At 57.5% G+C, this 23,419-nt stretch overlaps 3 protein-coding genes across 3 annotated transcripts; all 3 read left to right on the forward strand.

Annotated features, from left to right (window-relative positions):
- Positions 1 to 1,067: 1,067 nt before the first annotated feature.
- Positions 1,068 to 16,145, forward strand: CH63R_08460 (Non-ribosomal peptide synthetase; the record flags this gene model as incomplete). Its single annotated transcript, XM_018303434.1, has 5 exons — positions 1,068 to 2,074; positions 2,126 to 7,409; positions 7,470 to 7,540; positions 7,601 to 15,911; positions 16,011 to 16,145. The coding sequence occupies 5 exons, from the start codon at positions 1,068 to 1,070 to the stop codon at positions 16,143 to 16,145; spliced, it is 14,808 nt and encodes a 4,935-aa protein (XP_018155457.1).
- A 2,575-nt stretch (positions 16,146 to 18,720) lies between these two features.
- Positions 18,721 to 20,869, forward strand: CH63R_08461 (Fungalysin metallopeptidase; the record flags this gene model as incomplete). Its single annotated transcript, XM_018303435.1, has 3 exons — positions 18,721 to 19,080; positions 19,212 to 20,578; positions 20,683 to 20,869. The coding sequence occupies 3 exons, from the start codon at positions 18,721 to 18,723 to the stop codon at positions 20,867 to 20,869; spliced, it is 1,914 nt and encodes a 637-aa protein (XP_018155458.1).
- Positions 20,870 to 22,148: 1,279 nt separating this feature from the next.
- CH63R_08462 (Male sterility protein) lies at positions 22,149 to 23,372 on the forward strand (the record flags this gene model as incomplete). Its single annotated transcript, XM_018303436.1, has 1 exon — positions 22,149 to 23,372. The coding sequence occupies one exon, from the start codon at positions 22,149 to 22,151 to the stop codon at positions 23,370 to 23,372; it is 1,224 nt and encodes a 407-aa protein (XP_018155459.1).
- Between the last annotated feature and the right edge of the window lie 47 nt (positions 23,373 to 23,419).

The following is a 23,419-nucleotide window of genomic DNA, read 5'->3' on the forward strand; positions in this document are numbered from 1 at the left end:
AAGCTGGTTGACTGGACCGGGACTGGGACTTGTTGCGTGTTAGTCGCCCAAGCTGACCAACACCTGACGCTACCACCCCCATCAGCCACCTCAGCATCCCACCGGCCCATTTTGAATCCTGTAAGTCTAGGTAGGTGGTTGGCCTTGGGTATTAGTGTTGTTGCTTAGTCTCACCTGGGGCCTGGGGATCAACTTCTTCTCTATTCGGGCTACACACACTCACTCACACACGCTCGCTCACACTCATCATACACACACTCTCGCTCGAGTGGGCTGATCGCTAAAAGTCCAAACCTTTGTTCTGCAGCGCGCCGCGTCCGCCTCTCTTCCCTCTCGCCCAAATACCCTCTCCCCCCTGCAACACCCTGTCTATCAGTCGAATCGGCATTATTCTCGCCCGCCAGTCTTACGCACAGGGTCGACGATATTCCCACGCACAGGGCCGAGCCGTCTGAAGCTAGCCCACCTAGCACCAACAAGCCTTCATCGTCCACGAATGAACGATCTCTTATTTCATCATCGACACACCCACGCCGAAGGCTCAGTCGACCTCTGTGCATCGCGTTGCAGAATTTCGTCGAAAGAATCCCGCTAGCTGAGTAATTGCTGCAATCTTACAGGCCAGGCCGCCTGCAGCCGACCCCGTGAGGACCCTCCCATCGGTGCCTCGCATCACCCCCCTTGGCACACGGCCACCTCGCGCAGCACCCAATCGAGCAAAACACGCTGTTGGCACGACCGGATCTGTGAATCATCAATTGTCTCATTGGACGGCGGCCTCCTCCGCGCCCTCGTCTCTCCGACCTCTTTGATGCAGGTCCATTCTGATCTGTGCCCTGCTGCATTACCCGTGGTACATACAGCATACAGCTTGCCGTTGGAAAGAGGGCCCCGACTAATACGTGAGTCCGTTTGGTAATGCGCCGTACTGACACGGATAGACAGAGAGCTTTGCGCGTCGAACCACTTTCCATAGCTGCCACAGAGCTCTCGTTTGAAAACTACCTCATCCACTTGCTTGCTTGGAAAATCATAGCCTCTGTCTGCTCGACGACGACGTTGCCAACATGACCGACATTGACCCCAAGTTTAAGCCTGAATCCAAGCTGGACCTCGAGCTATCAGTTTTGAATCCCCATCCCGAGAGGGTTCCAGGTCCTCGCCTTCTTCAAGAGCTCGTGCAACGTACGTCGGACAGTGCGCTACCTGCCATTCATCACTTGGACAACCATGGAGAAGAGTTCTTACTGTCGTATTCACAACTACACCGCGCGGTTGATAGCCTGGCCAGCCGCATCTCCCGCTCCCTGGGGAAGGCGTCGACGCTGGAGCATTTCGTCGTTCCGCTTCTCGTCCCCCAGTGTCCGCATCTTTATATCGCCATCCTGGCCATCCTCAAAGCCGGCGGGGCTTTCTGTCCCTTGCATCTAGACGCGCCTCCCGAGAGAGTGAGATTCATCCTCCAAGACGTGTCGGCGAAGATTGTTGTTGTGAGCCGGGACCTGGTCTCAAAGATCCCACAGGATGAGCCAGACAGGATCATTTTGATTGTGGACCAAGATGACGTCGAGGAGCCAACGTCACCACACTCCGGTCCAGTCCGTGATTCCAAGCCTCACGATCTAGCCTATGTCATGTACACATCCGGGTCAACGGGCACACCCAAAGGCGTCGGTGTCTCCCATGATGCAGCAGCGCAGAGCCTCCTTGCGCACAACCGGCATATCCCCTCGTTCAGGCGCTTCCTCCAGTTCGCCTCACCGACGTTCGACGTGTCCGTGTTCGAGATATTCTTCCCTCTTTTCCGCGGGTCTACGCTGGTCACCTGCGATCGTGGGCGTATGCTCAACGACTTGCCAGCCGTCATACGGATGTTGCAGGTTGACGCCTGCGAGTTGACTCCTACTGTCGCCGGTAGTCTCCTTCGGTCACGGAAGAACGCCCCTTGCCTCAAGTTGCTCCTGACTATCGGCGAAATGTTGACGGAGCCCGTCATCCGCGAGTTTGGCGGCACTGGAGAGTCGGGGAGCATCTTATGGGGCATGTATGGCCCAACAGAAGCTGCGATTCATTGGTACGTTTTTGATCATCTTTCTGGGTGGAGAAATGGACTAACTCCAAGTAGTACACTCCGACCAAGTTATCCTGGAGACTGCGCAGTTTCAAACATCGGATTTCCCCTGGACTCGGTCTCTTGTTTTGTAGCCTCAATACCCGAAGAGGGGAGTGCGTACGAGTTTAGAATACTCCCCCTCGGCGAACCCGGCGAGCTCGTTGTCGGAGGGCACCAACTAGCCAGCGGGTATCTCAATAGGCCAACACAGACAAACGCAGCATTCATCGACACCACCTACGGACGCGTTTACCGTACAGGGGACAAGGCCATCATGAACCCAGATGGGACCCTGGAGTGTCTTGGGAGGATATCCGACGGGCAGGTCAAGCTCCGTGGCCAGAGGATCGAACTAGGCGAAGTCGAGCAGGCAGCAATGCGAACTGAAGGGTGTCACAGTGCTGTGGCCATGGTCCTCGGCGGGATTCTAGTCCTATTCTGTGCCGTCGACGACGCGTCAACCCCGGAGGACCAGGCGGAAAAAATCCTCAACACCTGCCGGACTTGGCTCCCGTCTTTCATGGTGCCGGGCGATGTGGTTGTCAAGACGAATTTTCCGAGGCTGCCCTCGGGCAAAGTGGACCGAAAGCAGCTCAGGGGCGAGTACGAGACAGCAACGGAGCCTCAGAATACGACTCGTACAGAGCCAGCCGACGAAATAGAGCAGAAGGTGTTGGGGGTTGTGTCCAAGGCTCTGGGGAGCCGCGTTTCGTCGTTAACGCAACTCGCCTCTGCAGGTGTTGATTCTCTCAAAGCCATCAGACTTGCCTCGGCGTTACGAGACGAAGGGTTCCAAGTGTCGGCGACGGATATTCTCGGATCCAGGACTTTTCTTGCCTTGTGCACGCGACTCCGAATGGCCTCAGCATTCAAGGTCCGCGAAGAAGGTTCTCGGGACCATGACGTAGATCCATCCGAGATACACCTCGATCAGGTTTTGGAGTGGCGGGCAGACCTCTTACCATTGTCGGACGAGATCGAACGCGTTCACCGGTGCACGCCACTGCAGAGCTCGATGCTTGCCGAGACATCTGCGAACCCCCAAGCGTACTGTAACTGGGTCGAGCTCGAGTTCCCTGTTGATTCCACGATTCAGGATATCGAAAGATGGACGCACCTTATGGCAGAGAACAACGAGATCTTGCGGTCAGGATTCGTATCGCTCAGTCTAGGTTTCGCACAAGTCGTGTTCAACCAGCTGCCCCAAACCATCGTTCACATCGTAGATGAGTTCGATCACGACTTCAGCTTGACATCCGACGAGGAATTTTTGCATCCGTTCAGAGCCCAGATCTGCAACGGCAAGCTAGGGAGTGGACCGGTGCTCCTGTTAAAAATCCATCACGCTCTATATGACGGGTGGTCTGTTGACATGTTGGTCCATGACTTTTCCCTCTTGTCCACCGGACGACCGCCAGGACCACGACCTCAATTTCGGGATGTCGCCAAGTTCTATGCCGATCCCGCCGTCAACACCTGTATGGACGAGGCACGAAGCTTCTGGGCCGATCACCTGCTTGGTTGGCAACGTCATAACCTACCTCGTCTCTTGGGACGCCCCGTTGAGACTCCTCAGGCTCAAACTGTCACCAGGAGGCTAGATATCCCGCAGAGTGCTCTCGATGAGGCAACCTCGCGGCTGAACTGCCACCCGCAAGTCTTCTTCCAAGCAGCGCTTCTCTGGCTTTGGGCCGGCTTGCAAGGACAGCAGGATGTCGTTATCGGATCGGTCTCATCAGGCAGAACGATTCCCGTCACAGGCGTCGAGCGTGTTCTCGGCCCGTGCATCACGACAACACCCCTCAGAGTCAACTTGGCCGGCTTCACAGCGCTTTCTGACTTGGTGCGCAGTATCCATTCGACAAATCGCCAAATACTACAACACGGCATCTTGCCGCTGTCCGACATCAAGAAAATCGCAGGAGTGAATCCCGGAGACGCACTCTTTGATGTGCTTTTGGTGTATCAAGAGTCTCTCTACAGCCAGGAACCGGGCCAAGGCCAAGTGAAAGAGGTTTCACATAGAGACTTTTTGGAAACCAGTCTTCTCGTTGAGATCGAGCCGTCTCAAAAGGGGCCGACCTGCCGGCTCACCTACCATACAAGTGCGATTTCCGCTGAGCACGTCTCGATTCTGGCCGAGCAACTGGAGTCAGCAGTCCTGCACCTCATTCGCCAGCCGGAAAGCCGCATAGACGCCGTTGAAAAATCATTACCTCGGAAACTGACCTCGGTATTCAACTCCAAGCCTTCGACTCTTTCGGCCGTTCCCGATTTGGCGGCAACCTTTGAGCAGTCGGCAAGTCTCACGCCCCATGTCTCAGCCATAAGCTTCGCCAAGTCTCTTCAACACGATGCGGTAGAGACAATCTCCTTCGGTGAGCTCAACTCTGTATCCAACAGAATTGCTCGTTTCCTTCGGGGGCAAGGCGCCAGGGAGGGGGATATCGTGGGTTTGATCATGGAGAAATCTATCAGCCTATATGCGGCGATGCTCGGGATTCTCAAGGCCGGCTGCGCATACTTGCCTCTGCTACCTACCACGCCGGCCGAAAGAACCAAAGTCATTCTGACGCAGGCTGGGGTCAAGCTATGCGTGGCTGATGTAGAAGTCTACACGAACCTGGAAGACGTCTCCAGTTGTAAGTTTGTAGACACCCGATCGCTCGACATGTCCGACCTCGCGGACGACGATCTGCGTCTAACTGCAGAACCGTCTCGCCCGGCGTATGTTATCTATACTTCCGGAACGACGGGTACACCAAAGGGCGTCGTCGTGACCCAGCAGAACATCGTGAGCAACCTCGACGTCTTGTCCAGGATATACCCCCACCACGGCAACCGTTCTCGTTTTCTCCAGGCGTGTTCGCAAGCGTTTGACGTTTCTGTTTTCGAAATTTTCTTTACTTGGAAGGTCGGCGCGTGTTTGTGCTCCGGCACCAATGATACCCTTTTCGAAGACCTGGAGCGCGCCATCCGGTTCCTGGGGTGCACTCACCTCAGCATGACGCCGACGGTGGCGTCCCTGGTCGATCCTCGTAATGTTCCCACTGTTGAATTTCTCGTCACTGCAGGTGAGCCCATGACCGCCGCAGTGGCTGAAAAATGGACGGGCTGTTTGTTCCAAGGTATGTTTCTGATGCCACCGCATGAATTTAGTCATCACCCTCTGACCGGCAATGCAGGTTATGGACCGGCCGAGACAACAAATATTTGCACCGTCAAGAAGATGAGGCCTGGAGACTTCATCGATCATCTCGGGTTCTCATTCGAGAATACCTCAACGTTCGTTCTCGGCTCTTCGACTACCGAGGTTGTTCCTATCGGTTGCGTTGGCGAGCTCTGCTTTGGTGGCGACCAAGTGGCAGCAGGCTACCTGGGCATGCCCGACGTCACCAACGCAAAGTTCCTCGACCACCCAGAGTTCGGCAGGATATATCGCTCAGGCGACATGGGCCGGATGCTTCCCGATGGCTCCCTCATGGTGCTCGGTCGGATGGACGACCAGCTGAAGCTGCGAGGACAGCGGATCGACACCGGCGAGATCGGCAGCATTCTCACCACATCAGGTCTGGCGACGTCGAGCGCGGTTGTTATCGTTAGCCGCGCCAACTCGCCCGCTTCCCAACTGGCCGTCTTCTACGTTCCCGCCGGCTGCACAAAGGTCGACAGATATAAGACTCTGCCGGTGGACGACAAAGTATCCGAAGCGAACGATACCCTCTTTGGTCTCCTCCGGTCTCGCTTGCCTGTGTACATGGTGCCTAGTTATTTGGTCCCCATCAGCTCTGTTCCACTTACTTCGAGCGGCAAAGTCGACAGAACCACGCTACAGTCATCCTTTCGTGACTTTGACCGGGCTTACCTTGACCGGACTGCGGGCTCTTTGCAAAAAGACTCGGACTCGGACTCCTGGTCTGGCGACGAAAAGAGGATCCGCGAAACCCTTTCTAAGGTTCTCAACGTTCCGGTGGAGGATATCAATCGATGGCAGCCATTCGCTGCCGTCGGCTTAGATTCCATATCCGCCATCTCTGTGGCAAGAGAACTAAGGAGCGCCTTCAAGCACAGTTTACCTGTATCAGCCATCCTCCGGGCCGGATGCGTTGCTCGTTTGGCCCAGGAATTGCAGTCTGCGGCATCTGAGGCTACCTCCAATAACGTCATCGACTCGGCAACTTTGTTCCCACAGAGCTTCGTCGACGAGGTCAAGACAAGCTTTGCAACGCAGGGAAAGACGGTCTCGGCGGTTCTCCCTTGCACGCCGCTCCAGGAGGCTATGCTGTCCTCGACGACGAGCCCCTCCTACTCCAACCAGATGATCTTCAAGCTGCACGTTCCCGAAGCAGACATGAAGGGGTACTGGCACCATATGCACCGCCGACATGGTATTCTCAGAACATGCTTCATCTCGACTCGAGACGCCAAACGTGCCGTCGTCCAGGTGGTCCTTGACGATTGTCCGATGCCATGGAGCGTGGTGGAAGCAAGCAGTTTGCATGAAGCATCCGGACGGCACGCGCAAAGGGTTCCAAGGGCGTTGGACTCGAACATTCCACCAGTTTCACTCGCAGTGCTCAAGACCGGAGAGGGCGTCTTCCTTTGCTTTGCCTGCCATCATGCCATGTACGACGGCGTGGCGATGGAGGCACTACTGGCCGAGGTCGAACAGCTCGCAACCGGGAAGAGCCTCGATCCCCCAGTTGACTATGTGCCGGTTCTTTTGGAAGTCATTAACTCGCCTGACGGAGCAAGCGACTTTTGGAAGAACCAATTCGACGACTTCAAGCCCGCGCAGCACAAACTCTCTAGCAAGCATCCGGCATCTTTTTACAAGGAGTCGACGCGGATTGTGACCAAGCCACTCGAGGTCTCACTCACACAGCTTCAAAGTATCTGCAAGACAGTGGGAGTCTCGACTCTTTCCTTCTTTCAGACGGCTTGGTCAGTCTTTTTGACTATTGTGTATGGCAAGGCAGACATCTGCTTCGGCAACGTCATGAGTGGCAGGGCCTTGTCGATCGACGGCATCGACCGATTAGTTGCGCCCTGTTTCAATACGTTGCCCGTCCGGACTGAGATATCCCCATCAACACAAATTCTGGCCTTGCTCAAGAAGTTCCACAAGCTCAACCCTAGGCTCTTGGAACATCAGTTCACGCCCCTGCGTTCCGTCCAGAACCAAGTCTCCAAGAACGGCAAGCAACTCTTTGACTCCCTTCTTCTCCTGCAGCAGCCAAGGGCAGGACGTCTTCCCGCTGTTTGGGAGTTGGTTGAAGATAATGGAACGATGGATGTAAGTTGTAGCACTCGCAACCCTCGCGTAGAACCCATCAGGCTGATCTGCAACTCTCAGGTGCCTCTGGTCTGTGAACTGACTCCCGATACTTCCAACGACTCAGTGAGAGTCACTCTTCACTCCAATAGGTAATTCGCTGTCTGAAAAGATGGAAACAGTGGTACCCCCCCAGCTGACGACGAATGTAGCCAATCCCTGACAAAAGATGCCGTTGCCGGAATTCTAGAAGTATTCCTCGACATTGCCTCCCGCATTGCAGCTTATCCCGCATCGAGTGTTCCAACCCGGCAGCAGTTGACATCGGACACCATACAAGTTTTGAACAATCTGGTTGTCGAAACTGCTCTCGATGAAGCCGAAGAGTCGAACGAGGAGACATCAGCCGACAAGGAGGAATGGAGCGAGGACGAGAGCCGGATTCGTTCCGTTGTGGCCGAGCTCTCAAGGGTCCCTGTATCCAAGATCGGCAGAAACACGTCGATTTTCCAGCTTGGTCTGGACAGCATCAACGCGGTGCAACTCGCGGCCATGATGCGAGAGAACGGCCTAGAGTTGTCTGCCCTGAACGTTATTGAGTTTCCGACTTGCGCCAAGATGGCGACCTGCCTCGGAACCTCTCCAACACGGGCGGCGTCACGATACGACTTGGCCAGGTTCAAGGAGGATGTCAGGGGCTCTTCCTGGGGCGAGTTCGACAAAGTTTTGCCGTGCACGCCGTTGCAGTGCGCTATGCTGGCCGACTTTGTCCAGTCCGAGGGCAAAGACTACCTAAACTATATGTCTTTTTCCCTCAACAAAGACGTTGCACTGGATCAGGTCCGACGCGCATGGGAATCGCTACTCAAACATCATGAAATTCTGAGGACCGGCTTTATGCCCACACAGCATAGAGATGCTTCCTTCGCGATGGTGCAGTACTCGCCTCACGATTCGCATCTACCGCTCGCATCGCACAACAGTTCCGCAGATCAATTCAACGTCTCGAAATGGAAACTGGACACTGCCCACAGGATCCTGCGTTCTCTGGATCAGCCGCCTTGGGCCCTGGCTCTTGACTGTGGGCCATCTATCACAATGCACATCATCATGCACCACGCTCTTTACGACGCGTACTCTCTGCAGTTGCTCCTGAGGGATCTCTCTTCGAGTCTCTCGGGCAACGTCATGTCGGAGCATCCTCCGGTTGAGGCGGCAGTCTTGCCGATTCTGCAAGCGTCTGTCAACCCCCAGCAGTCGCAAGACTTTTGGAAACAAAAGGCGGCGGAAGTCGTGGTCAATCGCTTCCCGACCTTGACACCCCTGACTGAAGAGTCCCCCGAGCTGCTTGTAACTAGCAAGGCCTGCGGCACAACGTTGGCCGTCCTGTCAGATAACGCGAAGAACATTGGTGTTCCGATCCAGGCTCTTCTGGAAGCAGCCTGGACACGAGTCCTCTCGGCTTATCTGGGCGAAGAAGACGTCGTCTTTGGTGTCGTCCTCTCCGGTCGTATGAGCGAGGACACCAAGGACGCTGTCTTCCCGTGCATCAATACGGTTCCTGTGATTGCGCACAACAGATCGTCAAACTCGGAACTGCTCCAGCAACTGCTCGGCTACAACAACCAGCTTCTCAAGCATCAGAACGTTCCTCTAGCACAGGTCCAGCGGTGGCTGGGACACCCGAACACCAGAGTGTTCGATACCTTATTGGTGTACCAGCGAATGCCGGATGATGCGACCACAATCAACTTCCCATGGCAGACTGTGAGCGATGAGGGCAACTTGGACTATCCGGTGTCTATCGAGGTGGAGCCACTTTCCAGCGGAGATATCCAGTTGCGTCTCTCTTTCAGAACCGATATCTTGCCCGAGCCTCAAGCAGCGCACATGTTGGACCAGTTCGACGCCGTGCTGCAACACCTCTCTCAGAAACCAAACGAAAGTGCAGAGGATCTATGGTCCAGTCATCCATCCATCTTCTCCATCATGCCGCCCCTCGAGCCAACGATCATCTCCGAGGAGCAGTTCTTGCATAACTTCGTCGAGACCAAAGCCCAGACTTCTCCCGACAGGCTCGCCTTGGAGTTCGTCACCGGGTTCAACGGCGAGACTCCAGTGTCGAGACGATGGACATTCCGTGAGCTCAATGAGCGGGGAAACCAAGTTGCCAGCGTTCTGGCGCCTCATGCCAAGGTCGGCCAGACTATCGCCATCCACTTCGACAAATGCCCGGAGGCGTGCTTCTCGATTCTCGGCATCTTGAAAGCAGGATGTGCCTTCTTGGCCCTCGACCCCTCCGCCCCAAAAGCGAGAAAGGAATTCATCCTCAAGGACTCGGGCGCGTTGGCGCTCATGACCAACACTGATGACATCGACTTCGTCGTCGAACAGCCTCTCATCCGTGTAGATGACACACTGCTCGACGGCGCATCTCGGGTGTTTAACTCCCCCGAGTCTCTGAGCATACAGGACAACTCGTACTGCCTGTACACCTCCGGCACGACCGGAACACCAAAGGGATGCGAGATCACCCACGAGAACGCAGTGCAGGCCATGAAGGCTTTCCAGAGGCTGTTTGCCGGCCACTGGGATGAGACTTCACGATGGATGCAGTTCGCCTCGTTCCACTTCGACGTATCTGTCCTCGAGCAGTACTGGAGCTGGTCGGTGGGAATACCGCTGGTTGGCGCGCCCAGGGACCTTATCCTCGACGACCTCGCCGGCACGATTCGTCGACTCAACATCACTCACCTGGATCTTACGCCCAGCTTGGCGCGCCTCCTCGACCCGTCAGAGGTGCCGAGCCTCTCGCGGGGTGTCTTCATCACCGGCGGCGAGGCGCTGAAGCAGGAGATCCTAGACGTCTGGGGGCCGGTCGGCGTCATCTACAACGCCTACGGCCCGACCGAGGCGACGATCGGCGTGACCATGTACCAGCGGGTGCCGCAGAACGGCCGCGCTTCCAACATTGGCAGGCAGTTCGACAACGTGGGCTCCTTTGTCCTGCAACCAGGGACCGACATTCCCGTGATGAAGGGAGCCGTCGGCGAGCTCTGCGTGTCCGGGAAACTGGTTGGCAAGGGATACCTCAACCGACCCGAGTTGACCCGCGAACGGTTCCCGCTTCTCGAGAGACTGGGCGAGCGTGTCTACCGCACCGGCGACCTTGTCAGGCTGCTGCACGACGGCTGCTTCGACTTCCTCGGCCGCGCCGACGACCAGGTCAAGCTGAGAGGCCAGCGTCTCGAGATTGGAGAGATCAACCACTCGATCCGCACCCGGGTCCCCGAGATCAGCGACGTCGCCACTCTGGTGACGAAGCACGGCAGCTTGGACAAGGACCTGCTGGTCACCTTTGTCAGCTGCAACTCGGCCGCCGCCGCCTCGAAAGACGAGTTGCGGGTTCTCGACGGAGAGAACACCGCATCTCTTGTCCGGTCCGTCCAGAAGGCCTGCAGAGAAACGCTACCGGGATACATGGTGCCGTCGTACATCTTCCAAGTTCCCCGGATCCCCCTCTCTCCCAACAACAAGGCCGACATCAAGCAGCTGAACCAGCTCTTCCGCACGCTCACGCCCGAGACGCTGGTCCAGCTATCGCCGTCTTCGAGGCCCAGGTCCTCCGAACCCACCAGCGAGACTCACCAGCTGGTCCTGTCGACCATGCACGAGTTCCTAGGCCAGGACACCGGCGTTTCCCTATCGAGCAACATCTTCGACCTCGGAGTAGACTCGATTTCCTCACTGAGACTGTCAAGGCTATTGAGAAAGAACGGGTTGATGGGCGCGTCTCCCAAGGTCATACTGAGGAACCCGGCTCTGGCAGACCTGGCCGAGGCACTGCAGCAGAGCAAATCCTCCAAAGAGGGCAACGGGGTCCAGGAAGCACGCCAGCTCATCCAGGCTTTCGGTCATCGCTACCGATCTCTTGCCGTACAGGAAGTCGGTGTTGCCAACGATGGAGATGTCGAGTACGTCGCTCCATGCACTCCCCTCCAGGAGGGAATGCTCTCTCGATTCATGTCGGATCAAGACGAGGGCGCGTACTTCACCGCGTTCCGACTCAAACTCGCACCGGAGATCTCCATCGAGAAGCTCAAGGATGCCTGCGAGAGGTTGGTTCAGTCGCACGCCATTCTCCGCACCAGCTTCATCCAGACACCGGCAGGCTTCGCTCAGGTTGCCATTAGAACCACCGGGCTCTGCTGGAGAGACCTTCGCGGCCAGGACTCCGTCGAGGTTGAGCGCCAGCTTTCCAACGCGCTCCCCGAATTGATACACAAGAACAGCGCGAATGTGTCTAACCCCCTGGAGTTGATCGTTGCGCAGATCGGCGACGAGACCGTCCTTGTCGTCCACATCTTCCACGCCCTCTACGACGGCACGAGCTTCGAAGCCATGCTCCGTTGGGTCTCTGCGGAATACTTGCACAAGGAGCATGAGACGGCGCCGGCATTCCTTGATACTCTCGCACACGGTCCCCTGGCCAACTACGACTCGAGCCGCCAGTTCTGGGTCGAGCACCTGAGAGACTGTTCGTTTGACATCCTCCCCAGGCTCCTTGCCGGTGATGCCACGGCCGTCATCGCCAAGACAAAGACGTATTCGGCACGGAACCTCGAGACCCTGCGACGATCCCTCAACGTCACCCTCCAGTCCGTGGTCCTCGCGCTCTGGACCTCGGTCTTCAAGAAGCACTTCCCCGTTGACGCTGCCACCGGAGTCATCGTGTCTGGCCGGTCGATCGACATGGACCAGGTCGAGAACACCATCGGACCCCTGTTCAACACGCTGCTCTTCTACGCCGGCATCAAGGAGGGGGATACTTGGCTGTCCCTGATTCAGAAGTGTCACGAGTTCAACACCGCCGTCCTGCAGTTCCAACATGTGCCGCTGCGCAATATCCAGAAGTGGTGCACGAAATCCAGAGGCCGCCCCATCTTTGAGAATCTCTTCGTCTTCCAGATCGAGTCTCCTAGCCCGGCCGAGCCAGCGGGGATGTGGTCCATCATGGATGACTACAGCGTATCCGATTACCCCTTGGCTTTCGAAGCATCGGCTACCCCTGACGGCCAACTCCGCGTGCAGATCGTCGCGCACAGGGACCTGGCCGACGAAGCCACGCTGGGCTCTTTGTTCGAGGAGATTGACGAGGCCATGGTCGATGTCACGTCCAGCGGCAGCACGCATTCACTGCCCGTGACCGAAAACCCTTCTCGGGAAGCCTCGACGGCGGCGTCGCCCCGGACACCCCTCACCTCACGGCCTGAGTCTGTTGACGGGGACGTGATATTGAAAGGGGACCATCATCTCGACTTGGGCGCTTCTGATTTCGACTGGACGCCAACGGCTCTGGCCATAAGAAAGGAGATTGCGGCCTTGTCCGGCGCCTCCGAGGAGAGCATCACCGAGGGCATGGCACTTCTCGAGCTGGGCCTCGACAGTATCGACCTCGTCAAGCTGTCTGCGCGGCTCAAGCACGGCGGCTACGAGCTTACCTTGTCGCAGCTCATGCGGTCGCAAACCATTGCCGCCATGTCCGGGATCCTCAACAGCAGGAAGCCGTCGGTAACAGACGTGGATCAACAGTCCGGCTTCGAGGAGCTCACGTCACGAATGCGCAAAGCCGTCGAAGCCACCGGCTTTGATCTCCAAGACGCGGATGCCGTCCTGCCGCCGACACCTCTCCAAGAGTCCATGATAGCCGACATGCTGCAGTCTGACTTTGACCAGTACTTTAACCACGACATTTTGGAGCTCGCCGACGGCCTGGATATCGACAAGTTCGAAGAGGCTTGGCAGCAAGTGGTTCAGCGCTCGCCCATCTTGCGGACAGTCTTTGTCCAGATTGAGGATCCGAAGCTGGAACAGACCTTTTCCCAAGTCATCCTAAGAGGCAACCCACTCGAAATATCCAGGCGACAAGCAAATGACCTGGCCCAGGTACAAAGCATCATCGACACGCATAAGGCCAAGGCCAGAGGTGCCAACGGGAGTGCCCGTCTGCTCCAGCTCTCGATTGTCTCGGTCAACGCCAAGCCACTCCTCGTGTTGTCCATCTCCCATGCTCTCTACGACGGTTGGTCTCTGGCTCTGTTGCACCAGGACGTTGCTGCCGCATACCGAGGCCAACTCGCCCAACGGCCTCCCATCGAACCATTCCTGAGGGGCCTCGTCAAGACGCCAACCGACCAGTCAAGGAAGTTCTGGTCCCAGTACCTCGCCAACACCCAGCCGTCCCTCCTTCCCAAGAGGCTATCCTCCAGCCAACCATCAAGAGACGCAACTCACAGAACGGAGGCGGTCTCGAGCGTCAGTCGAGACCAGGTAACGGCGTTCTGCAAACGCCACGCCGTCAGCCTCCAGGTCCTGGGACAGGCCTGCTGGGCCTCGACGCTAGCGACTCACCTGCGGACCCTCGAGGTCAGCTTCGGCGTCGTCCTCGCAGGCCGTGACTCTGAACAGTCCCAGTCCCTGATTTTTCCGACCATGAACACCGTGGCGGTGCGGTGCTTCCTCCACGGTTCCACGACGGGGTTCCTGCGCTACCTGCAAGAGACCATGGGAGACATCACCGAGTTTCAGAACTTCCCCCTGCGAAAAGCGCAGAGCGTCTCGGGAGCGGGCGGCCGTCTGTTCAACACGTTATTCATACTCCAGAAGAACCCCGAATCCGAGCAACAGTCCGAGGATTCCATCATGAAGTCTGTCCAGGGCTCCTCGGCGACCGAGTTTGCGGTGTGCGCCGAGTTGGAGGTCGCTTCTGAGAGCATCGTTTGGCGTATCGCGGGCCAAGACGCTTTCGTGTCCGAGAAGACGACGCACCAGCTGCTCCATCAGCTCGACAGGGCGCTGCGGTACATCTTGGAGACGCCGGACGACAACCTGCTTCAGTTCGAGGGCGACGAGGTCTCCATTTGCCAGCTCCCGCCGTTCCAGACCAGGAAGACGACGCTCTCGCCTTCCAAATCCGACATAACAGCGTCAAAGTCGGAGACGGAAGACATGGAATGGACGAAGACCGAGGGCATCATACGAGGTGTGCTCTCTCAAGCAGCAAATGTCGAGGTTGAGTCCATCAGCAAGAGCCACACCTTGTACAACTTGGGTCTGGACTCCATCAGCGCCATCAAAGTGTCTGCGCTCCTCCGAAAAGAAGGTCTCAATCTCGGGGTTCGCGCACTTCTGACATCGGCCTCCCTCAAAGAGATGGCTCGACAGGCCCAGGTCAGCGCGAGCAACAACCGGGATACGCTCAAGTCCCCCTGGACAACAAACTCCACCTACCGGCCCCCCGATTCAATTAACATCAACGCACTCCTGACCAATGCCGGTCTCGCCGAGTCACAGGTGGACGAGGTTCTGCCCCCGCTGCCGATGCAGGTATACATGATGTCGGCATGGCAAAATACCCAAGGGCGCGTCTTCTACCCGGACTTCCTCTACCGGCTCCACGTGCCCGTCAGCAAGAGTCAGCTCGAGGTCGCATGGGCCGCTCTAGTTGATGCAGAACCGATCTTGAGGACCTGTCTCGTCGCCACCGGGGAGAAGTCAATCCCGTTCGTGCAAGTCGTGGTCCGGCCTGGTGCCGAGGGACAACATCGGCGCATCTCGTTCGACGGAGACGCGAATCTGGCAGAGGACGAAAAATGCTGGCCGCAGGCTCGACTACATGCCAGACCGGAAGGCGACAAGACTTGGCTACTCCGGCTGAGCATCCATCACTCGCTCTACGACGGCTTCAGTCTCCCCAGTCTCCTGGGGAAGCTGCTTTCCATAACCGAGGCGCAGTCTTCCCCGGCGCAGCTCAAGATGGAGGCGTGGAAGTCTTTCCTCTTCTCGCTTCAAGACGACGATACCAAGGGGCGCAACAGAGCGTTCTGGACCAAGTACTTGACAGGCGCCCGGCCAGGTCCGATGGAAATTCTCGCAGACGGAATCGGTCAAGCGGATCGAGTGTCGTTCCTCAAACGCTCCGCCGTCCAGGAAGTCCGCCGTCTACAGGCGAGCTGCTCTCAGGCCGGCGTCGGCCTCCCCGCGCTCTTCTTCGCGGCGACGGCCAAGACGCTCCAGAAGCTCCCGAGCGGATTATCCGGATCAGCAGAACCAAAGGACGTGGTGTTCGGTATTTATTACGCCAACAGATCACTCGCGGAGGACTTGGAGGACACATACCCGACGCTCAACCTGGTGCCGCTGAGGGTTTCGCTCGGCCCCGACGCCGACCTGTTGCAAGTCGCTAGGAGCGTGCAGGAGGATTTGCACCTCATTGCCTCGCACTCGACCGTCGGGCTCTGGGAGGTCCGGGACTGGACCGGCGTCGAGATCGACTGCTTCGTCAACTTCCTCCACCTCGGCGACGAGAGCACCGGGACGCTGAAGCGGGGACATGCAAAGCTCGAGCCCGTCTCCGATGTAAACGAGTTCGAGAGCCCCGTACTGAGCCCTGACAACGGCGGTGATACAAACAAGTTCTCAGCACGCTGGCTGAAGGACAACGCGGTCCTTGATGCATTCCCGGTACGTAAAGACTGGTTTCATGTCTGATACTTTTCTCTTTGGTGTGGAAAAAAGTAAATAAAATTGCAAAAAGAGAATCCGAAGCTAACAAAGCGACAGGATGCTTTGGATATCGAAGCCTCGATAAATGCGGGCAGTATGGATATTGGCGTCTTCGGGGCCTCCACAAAGGTCTCCGAGACGACTGCCGAAGAGCTGGTTGGGCTTCTCAGCAGTTTCTTGAAGGAGCTGTAGATAATGAACCTGGCATGACGTTCTCGTTGGTGTGCAGCGTTGGCTCCGTCCTGTTTTCATGGCGGTTGCGTTGGTTCTGAACTCAGATCGAGCGAGCATTGAACCAAAAGGATTTACATAGGTTGCAGCACGACTTTTTCTCTATTTCTTTTTTCTTTCTTTCTCAGTCATGTGTATGATGTATGCTGGTATTTTGGTAAATTTTAAGTTATCACACTGACGTCGGCCATCACCGAGGATGTTGTGACGAAACGGATCGTCACATTGACGACTGTCCAGCCATTGTTGTCTACAGTTCAGAGAGAAAGAATGGCTCCTAGAATTGAGAGTGACTGATTCACAGCCCAAAAGCATGATGCTTCGCTGTGTATTTCAACCCGGCTGTATGCTGTTCCCTCCATGGTAGCTGGCATCATTCCTTGCTGCTTGTGGGCGAACAAAGCTTGGAAATTACCACGGGAACCCTACGGGATGGCTGGGTCTTTTCAATTGCTTGAAGGCAGAAATCGAAGCGTCATGTAGCATTTTCGGTATGAACCGAGCCTCCCGCGCCACAGCTTGCGTGACATCTTGTTTATCCACCTTCTAGAACGGGCTCAGTCGGTCAGGTTCACACAGTCGCAGAAGAGCCAAGGAACCTCAGGAACCGGCTGGCGAAAACCGGCGTCTTGTGACAGAGACAGACCTCGAGTGCGCACCTCTGCCAAACCTCGTTGACCCCCCTCCCCCCTCGTACAATCAAGGGCCGGACCGTGGCCGGAAATACACTCACATCATCTCTCACAAGTCCGGGTGGGAAGGATGATTAGAGATAGACTGCCTTCGTAGCGCGTAAAGACTGTCGGATATGAGTTTCCCAGATCGATAACGTCGTCCCATCGTGCCGGCGGGCGATGCCGAATCAGGCAGGTCTGCGGACCCCCCCGTATCGTACAGATACACCAGTAGGCTTTAAGACCCCTTGTGAAAGGGGAGTACGAACATGGAGCTTGTATATGGAGCTGCGGGAGAGCGGGCGGTAAGCGCGCGGCACGTTGTATTACCCCTTGGGCCCTGACAGCCAGTAGGTGCCTGGATTCTTTGCATATCTGATTCCGTAAATCGTATCCGCCTGCATGCAGCTCTCTCTCTCTTCGGCTTTGCTTGCGCGTGTTCCATTTTCTCTAGGATACTACCTCCTCAATCCGTGCCTTGCAGCGAGTACCTAGTGGACGGCACCACCTTCGAAACCCCTGGCTTCGAGGCTCGAGCTGCCCTTTCTCTCTCTGCTCGGATCTCTTCGTTGCGACACCCGAATTTGTCTAGAGTTGGCAGTCGAGATGCTATCATATCATGACGCGGCAATCGTTCGATGTTGTAGTCCTACTGCCCCTCCTCGTGGGGTCGGTTATTCCCTCACCTGACTGAGATAGCCCCTCTTCCACCTCGTCCTCTTCCACCTCTTCGGTGTTATCTAATCCCGTTCTCTTCTCAATTCCCCCTCCCCTGGAAGACGCTGACTCGATGTTCCGGCAAAGATCCCGGAGAAAGCTTGGCTGGCGGGACGAGTTGCAGTTTACGGCATCGACTGCCACCTGCGGGGGGGGGGGGGGGGGGGACCGTTGTTCAAGACCATTCGCGGAGCTTATTACGTGATGGCTCTCTAGCTCTCTGTTATTGTCAACCGCGCTAGCTCGAGGCACACGACAAGGTTCGAGGGTTCATCGGTTGTTTGTTTTCTCGAGACGTGAATCAGTCGTGCCTATGTGTTAAGTTTGCCTCTTGGTTAAGCTTGATCTGCGTATGGAACCGCCAGTCCGCTTTTCTTCTGCGAGAGTCTAAATAAGCTTACTTCTACACTCTTCCTGATCTGCGGCTCGTCCAGTGTTATTGTTCCTTTGTCCAACGATCACGAGTACTGATATCCGGCCCCCGAGGACCCTCTTGTCGAGTGCCGAACCCCTTGCGATTTCTGGGAGTCCCCCCCCCCTCCCCCCCAATGCTGCCAATTTTGAAATGACTGCCCACCAAGTCGTCGCCAAGCCGCCAAAGACGCGGACGAGGCACGAATGCAACCCCCCGACGGGCGGGTGTGCAGGATGCGAGAAAACGACCTTCCCTCTTCTCTCGGGAGTCGATTCGATCCGATAACCAAGCGTAAATTGCACTGGCTTGCGGCCCGGGCAGATCACGCAAGCATGTCCAGTCAAGCTCGCCATGCGTCGTGAACCCATTATCGCCAACGACCTCCCTGATGGAGCACCGGCCGGCCGTTCAGCGTTTCCGCGATAGTGTCCAGTCGAACCAAGACTAGGGACTGTGATGCTCCCTTGGGCGTAGGGCCCCTGAGAATGCTGCTTGACCATGACAACTCGAATGACAGGCAGATCCAAAGAGGAAGCTCCTTTACTCTGGCTGGAACCCCCTATCCTGTCTCGGAAAGCAACCAGATCCCCAACACCATCGCATACTTAAACACGATGTTCTTCTTCTCGTCTTGCTGTTTCTTGAGAGCTCAACAGGCGCTCCCAAGTCCCCTGTCCCTCGTTCTCTTCTTCCATCCTCCTCCTCGTCGTCTTCCTCCTCCGTTGCCACCATGTACCGCAGCATGAAGAGCCTGGCCCTTCTGGGTCTCCTGGGCCCGACCTCGCAAGTCTTTGCCCACCCGGCCACCAGCCACAACATTGGCCGCCGGGGCATCGACATCGAGGCCTTTCGTCTGCCCCAGCTCGGATCTTACACCAACGCTACCGAGACGGAGGCGAGCCCGCCCATCGCGCTTCTGAAGCGTGAGAGCTACGTCGACACGGCCACCGAGCTGGTCAAGAAGCTCGCCCCCAACGCCGAGTTCCGTGTGGTTGGCGACCACTACGTCGGCACCAACGGCATCGGCCACGTCAACTTCAAGCAGACTGCCCACGGGCTTGACATTGACAACGCCGACTTCAACGTCAACGTGAGTTTCCATAACACAACGAATAGCCTGCCTGGACACCCCCCCCCCCCACCCCCCCTTCCTCCCAAGCATCCTAGGCTAGGCTAGACTAGGCTGCCCTATAGGCATAACCCGGCTAACAAGAGTTGCAGATCGGCAAGGACGGAAAAGTCTTTTCGTACGGCAACAACTTCTTCAAGGGAGACATCCCCGAGGCCAGTCCCCTGAGGAAGCGGGACTTCAAGGACCCGGTTTCCGCCCTCAACGGCGCCAAGGACGTCCTCCAGCTCCCCGTCGAGGCCGGCTCTGCCTCGGCCGAGGCCAAGGAGGGCACCGAGGTCTACGCCATCAAGGGCACGTCGGGCGCCGTGTCCGACCCCGAGGCCAGGCTCGTCTACTTCGTCAAAGCCGACGGTTCGCTCTCTCTCTCGTGGCGCATCGAGACGGACATCAGTGAGAACTGGCTGCTGACGTACGTCGACGCCGAGACGGGCGCCAGCGTCCACGGCGTCGTCGACTACGTCTCGGACCTGGCCGACTACCGCGTCTACCCCTGGGGCGTCAACGACCCGACCGAGGGCGACCGCGTCCTGGTCACCGACCCCTGGGACATCTCGGCCTCGCCCCTCACGTGGCACAGCGACGGCGCCGGCAACTACACGACGACGCGCGGCAACAACGGCATCGCGCAGTCGAACCCCAGCGGCGGCACGGCGTACCTCAACAACTACCGCCCCAGCAGCGCGGCGCGCAACTTTGACTACGCGTACACGACGAGCCTGAGCACGCCGTCGTCCTACATCGACGCCTCCATCGCCCAGCTCTACTACACGGCCAACCACTACCACGACCTGCTCTACACCCTCGGCTTCACCGAGGCGGCCGGCAACTTCCAGATCAACAACAACGGCAAGGGCGGCGCCGGCAACGACTTTGTCGTCCTCTTCGCCCAGGACGGCTCCGGCACCAACAACGCCAACTTCCTGACGCCCCCGGACGGCACCAACGGCCGCATGCGCATGTACCTCTGGACCCAGTCGACGCCGCGCCGCGACTGCAGCTTCGAGGCCGGCGTCGTCATCCACGAGTACACCCACGGCCTGTCCACCCGCCTGACCGGCGGCCCGGCCAACTCCAACTGCCTCAGCGCCCTCGAGTCCGGCGGCATGGGCGAGGGCTGGGGCGACTTCTTCGCCACCGCCATCCGCCTCAAGCCCACCGACACCCGCGCCACCAACTACGCCATGGGCGCCTGGGTCTACAACAACCCGGCCGGCATCCGGACCGTCCTGTACTCCACCTCCCTCACCACCACCCCCAACACCTACTCCACCATCAACGGCATCTCCTCCGTCCACCGCATCGGCGAGACCTGGGCCACCATCCTCTACGAGGTCCTCTGGAACCTCATCGACAAGCACGGCAAGAATGACGGGCCCCGCCCCGACCTCGACAGCAACGGCGTCCCCACCGACGGCAAGTACCTGACCCTCAAGCTCGTCGTCGACGGCATGGCTCTGTAAGTTTGCAACCCTTTCTTTTGTTTTTGGGTCAACGTTTGATGAATCCGATCATGTCATGATTCCCTAGACTAACAGTATCCTCCTTCTTCTTTCCCCCCAGGCAACCCTGCTCTCCCAACTTCATCCAGGCCCGCGACGCCATCCTCGACGCCGACACCGCCCTCACCGGCGGCGACAACCAGTGCGAGCTCTGGACCGCCTTCGCCAAGCGCGGCCTCGGCTCCGATGCCGTCTACAGCTCCACCAACCGCCGCAACGGCTTCACCATCCCTACCGGTGTCTGCTAGAGAGCGAATGATGATGTTTTTGTTTTGAGATTTTTTCGAAGCGTAGATACCAGGGAACTAGTAGTCGTAGTACCTTAGGGGCAGGGAATGGTTAATGTGTAAACGAGTTGACCGTGGGAGAGCATGATTCAATGTGACTCTGGGGAACTTCCATATAAACTCACTAGATCTGATCACATGTTCAGTAACTGAACCAAAGTGGAGGAAACCTGTCCCGTCTTATCGCCACCAGCTTCATCAGAGATAGTGGCGGTAGTTCAGGGGCGGGAGAGACTTCTGAGCTGCCCGAATGAAAACGCGACCATGGCCGTGAGAGATGCGACTGACTGAATCTGGACAATCAATGGCCCAAGACAGCTACTTGCGTCGTTCGTGGAGGGCCGTCCCGTCCCGAGTCGACCATAGTCCCACCGCGCCGCCCATAGACACCACACAACTGCAGTATTTCCCGCCAATAACAACCCATTCCGAAACATGTATCGTCCAGCTTGCAGCAAGATAGCCACCGCAAGACCCTCTCCCCCCCCCAACGGCGTACGGCGCGTAGGAGGGCCGACGTTTTGTTTCCGCTTGGCCTTCTTGGTACACCCCTTTCGAGGTCTCACCCCGCCCCAAGGCTGATCATTGTACAGATACAATCCGTTGATTGCCTCCGCTTTCGAATTTCGGGCCAGCCGGATCACTTCATTCGCCGAGATGCGCCGCAGGTGCGACCTTACTCCTCAAGAAAGGAAAGCCACGTGGGGGGGTCGGGGGGGTCGTACTCCTCAACCTCCTGGGCTTTCCTTTCTAATAGGTTTGTTGCTGACTCACTGCTCTGCGTCCTGTGCCTCAGAGACGACTCTGTACAGAGCTATGGTCCAATGAGGACGGTCTTGTATGAGAAACGAGGGTGGCGTTCAAGAGCGTAGTTCTGGCCAGTGAACTGCCCTTGACTTGCATGTTTTTTCAGCTACAGAGAGGGACTGCGGTCTACGAGGAGATGGGTAAGACATCCGCCAAAGACAGCTCCAGTTTGTAAGCTCTGATAGGGTGCCACTGTTGTGGCTTACAAGATGCTTCTTGGCAAGCCTCTGAATCAGAACCATTTGTGCTGGTCAGGCCCGAATGATCCAATGGTGCAGGAATGCCGAGCTTGTCCAACGCCTCCCGGGTACATAGTTGGGATCTTTCCCGCATCCCGCTCGAGTAGTCTGGTTATGCCAGACCAAGCACGGAAAGTAATCGCGGGGCTTCCTAGCATACTCCTGGATTCCGACCGCAACAACCCGGATCTCAAATGGCTATGGACTTCTTCCAAGACCAAGTCGTGCTGCTTACAGGAGCGACAGGAGGGCTCGGAGGATGCCTCTTGTACAAGCTCGCCGTCGTCCTTCGAGTGCCCAAGGTCTACGTGGTGATTCGGAAGACACCCGAAAAGGCCATCGAGACATGGGCCACGACTATGCCGAATCACATCAACGAGATCCTCCAGACAGGCAGCATCCACTTCGTGAATGGAGACATGACCGCCCCGAGGTACGGGCTAGCGGACCAAGACGTGCGGGCCATGGAGTCCGACGTCACCATCGTGGTCAACGCCGCCGCCAACATCAGCTTGAAGCTCCCGCTGCGCCAGCTCGTCCAGGAGAACTGCCTTTCGGCCCTCGAGCTTGGCGAGCTAGCAAAGCGGTTCCCCAAGCTCATCAGCTACGTACAGGTCTCGAGCGCCTACGCCTTGAGCGATCTCCCCGACGGCCCCATGGAGGAACGGATATATCCCATCGGCGATGCGAACCAGGTCTTGAACGACATCCTCTCGGGGACAACCAGCAGCTCGGCCGGGTTTGCTTGGCCGTACGCCAAGTCCAAACGGCTCATGGAGTGCCTGATGGACCAGAGGCTGTCCGGGAGACTCCCGCTGCTCATAGTCCGCCCGACCGGCATTGCGCCCGCCATCAAAGAGCCCTTCGAGCTGTACCTCCCAAACGCCTCTTGCCCCCTCAACACCTTCTACTCCCGAATGATGTACCCCACCGGCGGCTCCGCGCTCTTCCACGCCCCGGAGGGTTTCCTCTCGGGAAAGAACATCGTCGACGAGATCCCCGTCGACCTAGTCTCCAACATCATCCTCCAACACGTCCGCCGGCAGACCCGCGGCGTCGTTCACACGTCCTCCCAGTCCTACATCCCCAGGACCTTCGACGACTACCTGGGCGACCTGGAGCGCTACGTTCCCGACGACTGGAGGTCCCGGATGGCGCGGCCCGCCTTCACCACCGACCGCTCCGCCCGCCAGTGCCGCGTGGCCGAGTTCTACGTCATCAAGTCGCGGAACTGGCTGGTGCGGACGGACCGGTCGCGGGACCTTGAGCTGGGAGGGCCGATCGGCCTGGGCATCCGCGACCACGACAGCAAGGCCTACACGGAGAGGCGGGTGCGACGCATCTTTGCCGAGACCAAGGAGTTGATGGAGATGAAGGAGAAGCGCGCCAGGGACCAGCAGTCGCAAACTAAACTGTGATAAGAGGCAGGCCAGCGAATCTTCGGCAACACAACGATACGGAACAC

Source organism: Colletotrichum higginsianum, chromosome 6, assembly GCF_001672515.1.
Source record: "Colletotrichum higginsianum IMI 349063 chromosome 6, whole genome shotgun sequence".
NCBI classification, from domain to species: Eukaryota; Fungi; Ascomycota; class Sordariomycetes; order Glomerellales; family Glomerellaceae; genus Colletotrichum; species Colletotrichum higginsianum.